General features: G+C 39.0%; 2 protein-coding genes and 3 pseudogenes across 2 annotated transcripts in view; 3 read left to right on the forward strand and 2 right to left on the reverse strand.

The window, feature by feature from the left end:
- Window positions 1–293, forward strand: part of LOC142514032 (F-box/kelch-repeat protein At3g61590-like) — a 3,020-nt pseudogene extending 2,727 nt beyond the window's left edge.
- Window positions 1–10,921, reverse strand: part of LOC142513968 (uncharacterized) — a 103,663-nt gene extending 92,742 nt beyond the window's left edge. The window contains exon 1 of the mRNA XM_075619745.1: window positions 10,694–10,921. The gene's annotated coding sequence lies outside the window, so the exon portion shown is untranslated. The remainder of the gene's footprint in view (window positions 1–10,693) is intronic.
- Window positions 578–1,661, forward strand: LOC142514048 (origin of replication complex subunit 5-like; annotated as a pseudogene).
- Window positions 3,613–7,729, forward strand: LOC142553029 (uncharacterized). Its single transcript, XM_075663007.1, has 8 exons — window positions 3,613–3,652; window positions 4,233–4,301; window positions 5,176–5,237; window positions 5,809–5,894; window positions 6,707–6,813; window positions 7,046–7,095; window positions 7,213–7,295; window positions 7,374–7,729. Exons 2-8 carry the CDS (start codon window positions 4,244–4,246, stop codon window positions 7,486–7,488), a joined length of 561 nt encoding a protein of 186 aa, XP_075519122.1. The 5' UTR covers window positions 3,613–3,652; window positions 4,233–4,243; the 3' UTR covers window positions 7,489–7,729.
- Window positions 7,885–12,060, reverse strand: LOC142514064 (U-box domain-containing protein 33-like; annotated as a pseudogene).
- Window positions 12,061–12,125: the final 65 nt, after the last annotated feature.

Below are 12,125 nucleotides of genomic sequence, written 5' to 3' on the forward strand. Positions count from 1 at the left end.
GCATTGCATATGTAAGTATCAATGAAATCAAATACTTGGGTCAGATAGCCTTTTTTTTCATTTTGTTTGGAATCGGATTTATGTCGAACCACCTCACTACTTTTTTTAATTGAAAAATGGTTTTTTTACTTAACTTCGGAATGTGTGTATTTATAATTTTTTTAATTTAAATTAATTTTACATTATAATTGGGTGGGATTTTGTTTTGACTTGGATTCTCATGCCATGTCTCTTCATAAAATGTTATGTCATTGCATTAGGGATATAAACGAACCAAATCGAGTCGAATATGACGAAAATTTGAATACTCGAATTAGTTTATTCGAATTCGAGTTTGATTCGAAGTTCGAAAATTTAAATCTGCTTAAACCTCGAGTTCGAGTCGAATATGTTCGTTAACTATTTGAATTATTGCTCGAAAATAAGTACTCGAATGGTTCAAAATTTCATATATCTAATATATGATTATATTATATTAGTAAAATATTAAAACTCGCGAGCGCTCACGAACAATCGAACAAAATAATTTCGGTTCAGAAAAAAGTTCGAACATGTCTGAGTTTTACTCGAATTCGATATGGTTGAATACAAATTAAATATTTTTCGATCCGACTCAAAAAAGCTCGCGACGGACTCGACTCGTGAAGGTTTGGCTACTCTTATAGAAAGTTTTAAAAGAAAAACGAGAAGTCTTGCGGTAAAAAGTATCTCCACAGGTTAATGGGAGGATGATTTACTTGGTATTTGATAATTTAGAGCTTGTTAGGAGTGGGATGCACATTATCCTTGCTATTTAATTTGTATGATATCCTGAAAATGGCCGAGTGGGTGTAATTTTTATGGGTAATACCTCCCCTGATACGTATCAATCAGACAGGTTGTTGAGCCCTTTCCTCGTTATATTCCTGGATTCACAGAAGATGATTTACGCAAGATATTCATGAAAAACCAAGCAAATCCCAAATCATATTCCTCGTTTCTGGAGCACGTATTGCATTTCACTGCTTTGCTCTCTATGTGTTTATAGTTTTTGGATAACTAATACCTGTATTCACTTCTTTTGGTTCCAGTTAAAACAGTATGGTTTCGAAGCCTTTCTGTAGAATTACGGACAAGCGATGAATTAGCGACCATCTTTTTCACCTTTACTTAAGAAATACTGCGAACCTCTTGATAATTAGTTTGGGAGTTGTTCCGAATGAAGTACAATAGAAAATTATTTAGTCATCTTCAACCATGCATCTCACTATACTCGAATGAGGCGTTCAGCATTACTTCTCAACCTTTGATGAAACCTCAGCCAACAAGGAGAGGACTTGGAGGAAGGGCATCACGAAAGAAGTTTGGTGGATGAATCCTTAGATGAGATTGACTTCCACGGTCTACTTCTTCCAAATATCTTCTTATTCTTGCATTTCTTGCTTCAAGAAAACCAGCAACGCTCGATGCGGCACTTTTTGATTCAACTGAGGATCTGGAAAATCATAAAAGAAAGGGAACGTGAGCAAAATTTATTAAGTTGATAAGAGATATCTGATACGAACATAAGATACTTTTAACTTGTGAAACATATCTATTTTGTTCTTTACTTTCATTTTTTTGGTGTAATTTGAAGTTCACATGCCATTGCCTTCTGCGTTATTATCCTTCCGGATAATTGAAAATACGCATTACTTATTTGGCAAGTGACGGAGGATATTTTTTTTGTCTGTAAATTTATATACCAAAGTTATCTCATATTGTGTTGTTTGATCGATATTGAGACGGTTATAGATTGTATATACGTTATTAGGAATTCCTGTTAGAAGAATGTTGGAGTGCTGCTTGTGCAAAAGAAGTTTAGCAATCAAATCAGTATAAACTTTGAAAATCTTCGGAATCTTCTTTTTCCCTTGATTGATGAGGGAATTGCGAAAAAGTCTCAACTTTTTTGCTACGAAAATAAGATGCATAAGTCATAAGTGATTATTCTCCATTCTATGCTCTACGCAGGAGCTCTGAAAAATCAATGGGAGCAGAAGGAAATCAAAGAACAAGAGCTACTCAATAAGGACCTGGGACTTTCCCCTTGAAAAATTGTTGGCCATACTTTCAGTGTATAACATCTGTTGCGGTGTATTCACCCGGTTATGAACGCCAAAATGGTGGCTTTGGAGGTGAATATTATGGTAGCAGGTTCATGTCCGACATTGTTTTGCAACTATCTAGTTTATGTAGTACCAATTTTATTACTAAAGGTGGAAGCTGTCCATTGGAAGGCTCAATTCGTTATCGATCTACAATCTCTGACGATTTGGCTTCGAAGGTAGTATTTCGAATCCTGCTTTGAAAGAGACCTACATTTTTTTCAGTTGCTATTTAGAGAAGTGGTCACGTGGTTTTATTATGTCCTTGACAGGTAGCAAGAAAGTCTGAAGTTTCCATTGTCAAAATACTTGTATAGAAGATAACAATTCCGAGTGGCCCAGTTTCCTCGTATTCTGAATGTAGGCTCGATGTGAATATCAGACGGATAAAGATGGCCCTTCCTAGCTAGAGCATAGATCTATTGACTATTTGATTACATGTAGAAATTATGAACTCCAGTATGCTCACAAATAGTCAAAAGTTCAAGTGTATACATGTATTGAGATGGTTGTTCCGTTATTTATGTTAGGTGTATCAGTCATTCAACGAAAGGTGGAGCTATGGAGGAAAAAATTTACTTTGGAGATGGTAAATATCGTGTAAGCTTTATTGTATTACTAAATATTTTGATTTTACAAGTTGTTGATTTATCATCTTCGGAGCTGCCGCCGATGCATTTTCTGTCAAACTATTCTTCGATGGCTGAAAGTGCAGTTGAGATTTCTATTATATGGATATGATTATAATTTTCGGCATTATTGACTTCTTAATGGAGTGTCAACTGGTAGAAAATGTTCTTCGCTGGTATTATCGGTGCGTTGATTTTTTTTAAAAAAATTGTAAGTATTTCAATATACGCAAAAATTCTTATGAGTCTTAGGCGATAGTTTTGAGATATGGATTTTTTATCCGAATACATCTCGAGAAAATATTTTTTATATTAAAAGTATTTTTTTAATTTTAAACATGAATGCTTACAATTCAAGATACATATATTGAAAATTTTGGTACGATAATTTCAAATTTTCGATTAAATGATTTATTAAACAAGTCACTCACTAATATATATTTTCAATAAATTAGAATATCTGTTTTCATAAAAATAATAATAATATATTTTAATCAATTGCAAAGAAGCTCATTAACATAGTAAATTTTTCTTAATTAAAGACATGATGATATTTAAAGATGATGATTGATCAATGCAACTCTTTAAAGTTTATTTTAAGTTTTGATTTAATTAGTATTAATTTTTTAAATATAAAAAAATAAATAATAAATAAAATTTAAAGTAGAGGATTGATGGTACTGGCCTACTGGGTAGGCCTCTTATTTCATATGGAAAAAGATGGAAGGGGCCAGAAAAATATGGCCCATTATTGGCGGTTCCTTTCTCGAACCCGTTGGGCTACCTGTCTCCCATCTCCGAGGAATTAATCGGCACGAGTTCCTTGTTTTTCGTAGAAACGACGCCATCTTTCTTTCTCTTCGCAGCTCCGTGCCGTGCATTTGAACTTCACCTCCGGTGAGTCTAGGGTTTACTACCCCTTTTCCTGAATTTGTTTCTACATTTCTTGTTTCTACTATAAATTCCTGAGAAGCATTTTTCTTGTTTTGTTTTTTGCATTAGATGTGTATAAAATTGGAATTTGGAAATATTATAAAATAAGTTGTCAGATATTCATGCTTATTTTTATTTAGCTTTTGTTGTCTTTGCGATATGTATTTGATATTTATTTTTATTCTTTTTTGTTTTGATTTCTGCATTTGATCGTTGGTTTGATATGTTGTTGTCTATAGTAATTTTGCGTCAATGAGCGGAGCTTGAGCCTCTGGATAACTTCGTGGGAGATTATTTTAATGTATTTCTAACAGTATATTATTTTTTTAGAAACTTCAAGGATCAAATGCAGAATTTTATTTATAATTTTGTGCGTTAATAAGGTTGGCGAACGTCCCTTCCCGCATTTAAGTCGTCCATTCCTAGTCAGGGTAGAAGAACGCGGCTCAAAAATATGTTGTTTTTACTGCTGATGATGCAGTCAGCAAAGCTTGTTTTTAACTTTACCCATTGATCCCTGTTTCTTTTTATTGTGGTTTTACAGAGTTGAAGAATATGTTCGTTTCCAGGTTTTATAGGCTTGGATCCTATGCAGTCCAGAGACTGGTAAAAGGTTTGCTGTCACTCCTTCATTAAATATGAAAACTTTAAACAAGAGTTGTACATATTATTTCATTTGGTAGTTCAGTCATATATCTACCAGCAGATGATTCTGTTAAGCCTGCAAGGCAGCAATTGTAAAATTTTTTCTCATCATTTAAAATGTCATGAAAGTTGGTGCCATGTCTTTCTATATTTTTTTCACCAAGTCTAATGTATGCAGTTTGCAATTTTTTTTCTTGGATTCTTTGGCGAACATTGAATAAATAGGAAGTTAGCATGCAGTCGAAGGTATTTGCATTCTAATTTAGGAACAGTGAATGTATGCATGGATTGTGTCTGATATGGAAACTTAATATGGTGCGAAGCTCTAGATTGACTCTTAGCAGTTACAACCTTATTGTAGAAGTGTATTAATAGATCTTTCCAGGGCTGTTGTATTTAAATATGTCAAATGAATTATTTATTTGGGAAGTGTTTGCCTAATCTATACTCTAGATGAAAGGAGAGTTCAAATCTCTTTGTTTAAATACTATTCTGTGACCTTTCCTATTAGCCTTAGAATCCTCTTATCCATTTCCTGTACCTGAACATTCTGAAATGCAGCATTTCCTCTTGTTCTCCTGGTTGATCCAACTCATCAATCTTTTCTTCATAGAAAATGACAACTGTCCTGATAACACTCTGAAATGCTGCATTTCCTCTTCTCCTTCCTGGTTAATTCAACTCGACAGTCTTTTCTTCATAGAAACTGACAAGTGGCCTGACACCTTCGCTGTAGTTTTATTAACTCATAATATTTTCTGCTATTATTAAGGCGTTTTCCTTACATCCTTTGCATCTCTATGCTTAAATTGTTCTATTGATTGCTACTTGTTTCATTACAGCTCCAGTTTTTAGAAGGCATTCAGTTCTGCCTGCGATTCATCATCAATATTTACAAACCCAGGTTAGTTTGTTTACTCCTCAAAAATAAATTTGAGCTTTTGTTTGCAGACTTCAAATGTTAATGGTTAGATTTTGCATGTCATTCATAACTATATTGTGTAGGCAACGGGAGAACTCGAGTTAGAATTTTGCATGTTGTTGAGCTAGAATAATTGAAGGTCATGATGTAGTCTTCATCAAATAGATGGAAAAAGGTGTTGAAGTTGCATGAAACCATGTACTTTTTCTTTTTTATGGCTTCTTCCAGACGGTATAGTTGAATTAAGTGGCTACACATAATAGGGTCTGAGGAAAAAGTAGATATCCATTTGTGTAAAATATGAGGCTTCTAAAGGCATGATGTTATTAGAAAAGAAGTGTACAAAGGACTGGGAAAAATTTACAATTTCTTTACGCCTTTTGGTTTTTCCTTTCGTAAAAGAAAACAATCACATGAGAGTTGAGACAGTGTTGGTACTATCATTCTGCATGTCCATGCAGATAAGGTTGTTCTTTGTGTTTTGCATTTTCAACCATTTAAATTTGGCATTATGACTTTCTATTGTACATTTTATGTTCTTTCTGTTTAACAGTGTGGGATTGGGTACCAGAGAGATGAATTATTTAGCACGGCAGCAGCTAAACTTGACTCCAATGAAGGAAATGAAACGGAGCAGAAGTAAGTCTTTCAACACAGCAAACACAGCATCAAAATGTTAATCTCCTTTTCTTTTCTGTATATAGGACTAATAAAACCCTCCTTGTATTCTAGGATTTAGAGGACTAACATTTGCATATTATCTTCCGAAGAATAATACTCAACAATGAAAAAATATGAAACTGCAATTTTAGTGTTTTATTGAATGTATTTGTTGTTATCAGGCATAATATGTGTAAAATGTTTTCTATAGAAGCATTATTTTTTCAACTGCCAATGGTACGTAACTGGTATTCTGCTATGTCTATGCGTTTGGGATCTCGTTGCGGGACGGGCAGAAAATCTTGCAAGTCGGAAAGGATTTCCTTATTGTTTTGTTTTCGGCCTTGGCGCCCTATGTTGTGTTTAGTTTGAGGCTCGTTAACAAGAGAACCTTGGATCTTGAGAGAGTTTGTGTTTGATAAAATTTTCGATCCTTTCTTTATTCCATTCAACCGAATAAATATACAAAACTCCTCCCTAATTCAGACTCTAAAAGATAAATGCCACAAAGGATAAACCTCTCTTATTCCTATCCTAATTCAAATCAACAGACAACCAAATCCTGTCAAAACAACTTAAAAGATAGCAAAACAAAAATACAAAAAACAAATCTCCAATGCATGTTCAAAGGTTTGTCACATATTCTTGCTCGAAACTGCTATCAACTGAGTGTAGAATTGATGTCTCGGGGTTCAGAGAACCTGATATAGCAAGCAAACACATGACTTTAAAGCTGACATACATGTGGAGTTCCGTGTATGATTTTATTTTGTTCCTCATTTCTGCTGCAGGATAAACGTAACATTTGTTGACAAGGATGGAGAAGAGGTAAATATTAAGGTCCCAGTTGGAATGTCGATGCTGGAAGCTGCTCATGAGAATGATTTAGATCTTGAAGGTAAACTGGCGATTTTAGATTTTTCCAGTTCCTGAACTCGTTAACCTTAATGGATGTTTGGTCTTAGTATTTCAATCACAAGTCAAGTGCTAATTCAGTTTGATTTCTATATATTGATGGAATTACTTAATATGGAGATTTTGCAAAGTCCTGTCATCTCAGGAATTTAGCAAGCAATAATAATAATTGTGTTTATTAGTTATTATGCTTTCTAAATCATTCAAATTTATAGGTGCATGTGAAGCATCACTTGCCTGTTCCACTTGTCATGTGATTGTGATGGTAAGTAACCATGCGCCAAGACTGGCTTTCCATCCTCCATTTAACTTTGAATGAGTGCGGCTGGAAATGGGCAAGAAATCATCCTTCTGTTGTCAACTAGTTTTTTTCCTTCGACAGGACATGAGCCAGTACAACAAAATACCTGATCCAACAGATGAGGAAAATGACATGCTAGATCTCGCCTTTGGCCTCACTGAAACGTAGGTTTCTTGTGTTCATACGCGAACAATAATTTGTCTGTTTAGCTGCTTGATATTTTCCCCCAAATTTTTCTATAGGTCTCGTTTGGGTTGCCAGATAATTGCTGCACGGGAATTGGATGGAATTCGCTTAGCCGTTCCTTCTGCCACTCGAAACTTTGCTGTTGATGGGTATAAACCAAAACCACATTAAATCACTCTTGTACACAGAAGATGAAAGAAGCCTCTTCTGTTGTAGATTGAAATGAATGAACAGTTTTGTAGTGTATTTTAGCTTAGGAAGTGGAGGAATTCCGAGCCCTTTATTAGTAAGCATACAGGGTAATTATTTTTCTATCTGCGAGTCTACTTTCTAATGTAATCAAATAATCATTTCGTGGCGATCCAAAGCTACGATTCAATTAGATATGCAATAAAATTCTAAATTTGGTGAATTAGCTGATTGATTACAAATTGCCCTTGGAATTTAAATGGCAAGAATCAGTTCATTTACTGATTAAATTTTGAGACTTTTCAATAATATGTGGGTTTTGATATGTTTATGAACGCATCAAAAAAAAAAAAATCACGAGCTCAATTTATAAATCACTCCGTTTTAATACTAGACCGCATCATAATTTCGAGCTGGAACTTGTTAGTTATAGAGTATTAATGTATTGCGCAACTCTTGGGCAGCAGATTATGCCTGTAATGGTTCACCCCCATCAACTATACACTCGTCAAGAAATTTACTGAAAATTGCATAGACAAGACAACTGTGGCATTATTTCAAGACTGTTGCAGCCATTCTCTTATTGTAGAGCGTAAAGCACGGTTTGGCACCAGATTGCAGTGTGGAAGCTTGAGGTTGGTCATGGGGGATGTATCATGACCGCTCTCGAGCCAGCCTTTGAGTGCTTCTGCCTCGTAAGTAAATCCGTCTGCTGAGATGACAGGGTCTCATGCCCCCTCGCTTTTGGTGAAAAAAGTAAACCTTGCATGATTTCCTGTCAAGAATGACGAAGTTATGCGATGGAAAGTAATGATGCAGATGCGTTCATATGTTTACCTGCTAGTAAGCATGTGTATGTGTTGTTCAGGTTTCGAGACTCAGAAAGTTAGAAAGAGTGCCTCTCCAACATAGGTACTATCCAACAAGAAAGAGGTCGGTGTTGAATTTGCAACAAGGAGAGGGAAAAATAGGGGATACTGCTCATGTATATAAAATTTAAAGAGTAGCATGAGAAATCCACCAACCTGGAATATTGGACAAACAAAATAGGATGGAATTTCCTGACACTCTTTAGAAACAATCCTGGACGATGAAACCCGACAAGAAACTCTCATTGGGTCAAGAACCCTCCAGACTTCAGAAGCAAGATCAGGTCGAAGTCCATGATTCACATCAGAGCAACTTATTGCAAGGTGAGCCAACTGTTTTGCTTGCACAAATGGCCAGTCGCCAGCATTTGGATCCAATAAAGCTTTCAAGTTCCCTTTATCTAAAGCATATTGGACTTCTTTAGATATCCCTGCCGCTGGTCTTCAAGTTAATAACCTTAACAATATGATCCCAAAAGAATAAACATCTGACTTTGAAGTAAGCTCTTCTGTTGAAATTAAATCAGCAAAAGTTCCTTTTGGGTCAGTTTCATGGCAACATAGTGATGTCTTGTTGTCTGAAGAATCTTAGAAGGGGGACAAAGCATGTTCCAAAATCACTGATCTTGCTCACGAGGTTTTCAACCAAGGGTGGCAAGAATGCAAAAAGATGAGACCAGAGCATAGCTCCGCAGCAAAACGGATTCGAATCTGCCATGTCAGTTGGGGTGTATTGTTCTTGCAGTTGAGGCAATCCTCGAGGCTTCCATTGAAAATATACTCATAGATGAGAGGCCAAATTTCTGGACAGGTTCCTATCAAAGTGACAAGGTTTGGATGTCTCAGCTTACTCAAGATATTTACCTATTGCATCTCAAGAACTTAAATCATAATCAACAGCAACAAGCAAATGCTTTTGTAGATAAGAAGAGAACCAATCTAATGACTAACCTCCTGTTGAAATCGAAAAGGTCCAAGCGAGTTGTTAGGGAACAGTATTTTTTATAGCTACTTGTGTGTGCCGAAGGTTGCCTTTATAAATAATTCCATAATCCCTTTCCACAATCTTCAAGGCTTGGTAAAAGTTGTCTGTTGCTTCTTCAATTTCTTGAAGAGAGAATTCAGAAAAGAACTGAGACAGGGTGAAACTGAAATCACCTATTACTGTTTTTGTCTAAGTTATGAGCTACCTCGAGTACCTTTCAAGCATCAATTCATCTCTTATGTTTCTTCAAAAGGTCAACAGCAGAAAACAATTTCTGTTCCAATACCTCCAGTCTGGCTAGAATCTGCAATTCGACTCTCCAGAGAGGATTTCTGCTCTTGTGTAACTTAGAGCTCTTCCACGGTTCATCTAGCCGCATTTTAACTTTTCGGCTCCTTCCTCTCATCTGGCCAAGTTTTCTTCAGTTTCTCTCCTGCGTCTCAACTCCTCTTGTTTTCATATACTTTAGCCTAAAATATGATCACCATAACACCTTTCATCTTATGGAAAACATGAGGCCAACCCTAAACTAGAACAATCACGGTTTGAACGAAGAAGCCAGATTAGAGAAAACATTTTTTTAATAAAAAAATTGCTATATTGAGTTATTTTTTAAAAAAAAAAATCCAAATCCCAAAATTTTTGAATTGTGGATTTCCTGGCATTTTTGGTTTGTTTCGGATTTTCTTTGAAATAAGTCTCTTTTCACTATTGTATGATATGCAAAACTGCTTCTACTTTTTTTAGGACAGCACTTTAGAAAACCTGCTTAATTAGGCCAAATCCTTAGCTGTCATTGGCCTATTAATTCATTATATTTGAAATAGAGATGAAGGAATAGAGTTCTTGAAAATTTACCATGTGAATTTTATCAGAAATATCTTTTTCCACTCTCTTATGCTTACGCTTGAGTGATTCCTCGTATGCTTCTCTCTTGTATCTCTCTGCTTCAGCTGCAAGCTGTGCAATCTTATCATAAAATTCATGTCGAAGTAGTTAAGATTTGATAGGCTCTATTTTGAACTAGGATACTATGTTATTGGTATTGATACTCACGGAAAATTTAGGGTCCGATCCACGCAAGCGTCACTAATCCAGACACGGGCTTCAAAATTACCCTGGGCCTGAAATCACAAATAAGACCGTTAGGAGGGGGCCAGGAGAGTATCCTGGCGTAGCCCCTCCGACGCTCAAGTCAGAGACTGAGGATATATGGGGGGAGCAGCTAAGGGCGCTGCTGAAAACAATATAGTGAATGAAATATCGTACGCTCAAACTTGGTATTTATAGGAGAATACCTGGGCTTGTCATGAGCCCTTCACCTGTGGGCTACCTGTGGGCCTTAGATATGGGCCGGGGGTTTGGGCCAGATCTTGATGGGCTCATCCATGGGGTATCACCAGTCTCCCCCTCCCGAGTCGAACTGAATCGTAGGTTCAAAGTTCGATTAATGGTGTTGTCCTTGGTTCATCGACGATGAGGATGTATCGTACCAGAAAAAATTAATTTCGTTTGCCGTTAACGAACGATGTTCACCGCTGCAAAAATTACGGGGATCGACCTGCCCGGTTAGGTCGTGGGGGTGTGGGGGCAACGCCCCCAAAAGATTTTTTTTTTTTTCCTGCCGTCCTCCAGTCTCCAAAGATTTGGAAGCAAATCTAATCATAATCCTGCTCTGAAAGGAAAAGATATCAAATCAAATCGCAATCTTGATAAGATTTGTGCTCCCCTATAAATATAGGCTCCTTCCCCACTTCATTCTCGCTTCACCCCTACATAATTTTTCAATCACGCTCACGCCCTGCTCACGCAACCCATCACCACACTCGGCCAGACGCCCATCACTCCAGCGCGCGCCCACCCTCTTCGACAGCTCACGCTCGAGCCACCGCCCAACTCCCTGCCTAGCCAACGCCTCGCCTCGCCACCTTGCCTCTACCCCGTCCGCCCGAGCGCCACGCTCGCCTAGCCAACGCCCAGCCCCGAGTTCGCCTCCTTCCAAGCTCGCCCCTCGTCGAGCGCCCTGCCTACGCTCGCCCCGCCAGGCGCAACTCACCTTTCGCCTCGCCCAGCGCTTGAGCGCCCCGCCCTAGCCAGCTACACGCTCGCCCTGCCTAGGCGCTCACCCGGCGTGCATCTGCTCTTGCGCGCATCCCTCGCCTGAGTGCCCTGCCGAAGTGCTCGCCCCCTCGCGCATCACGCTCGCCCTGCTGCCCGAGCGTCTCGCTCACTCCTGTCACGCTCGCCCGAGCGCCTCGCCCCTTCCGTGCACATACCCTGCCACGAGCTCGCCCGGCCGCACGCTCGCCCCTGCCACGAGCTCGCCAAGCCGCACGCTCGTCCCTGCTGCCCGAACGTCTCGCTCGCTCCTGTCACGCTCGCCCGAGCGCCTCGCCCCTTCCGTGCACATACCCTGCCACGAGCTCGCCCGGCCACACGCTCGACCCTGCCACGAGCTCGCCCCGCCGTGCCACGCTCGCTCGAGCGCCGAGCGTCCCACGCTCGCCCAGCACCCGAGCACCCGCTCGCCCCTCGCATGCCGCTCTCGCCCTCTCCAGCCGAGCGTCTGCCTGCCGCGCACCCGAGCATCACACGCTCGCCCATCACCCGAGCACCAGCTCGCCCCGCACCCGAGCACCAGCTCGCCCCTCGCCCTTGCACGCCAGCCCTCACGCGCCGTAACGCACCTTGCTCGGCCATTCTTGCGATTCTATTGCTTTGAGTATTTTCCCCTGCCTCATCCGGGTCAGTTCTCTCCTCTTCCT

The sequence above is a fragment of the Primulina tabacum genome, chromosome 1, assembly GCF_025594145.1.
Source record: "Primulina tabacum isolate GXHZ01 chromosome 1, ASM2559414v2, whole genome shotgun sequence".
In the NCBI taxonomy this organism is placed as follows: domain Eukaryota; kingdom Viridiplantae; phylum Streptophyta; class Magnoliopsida; order Lamiales; family Gesneriaceae; genus Primulina; species Primulina tabacum.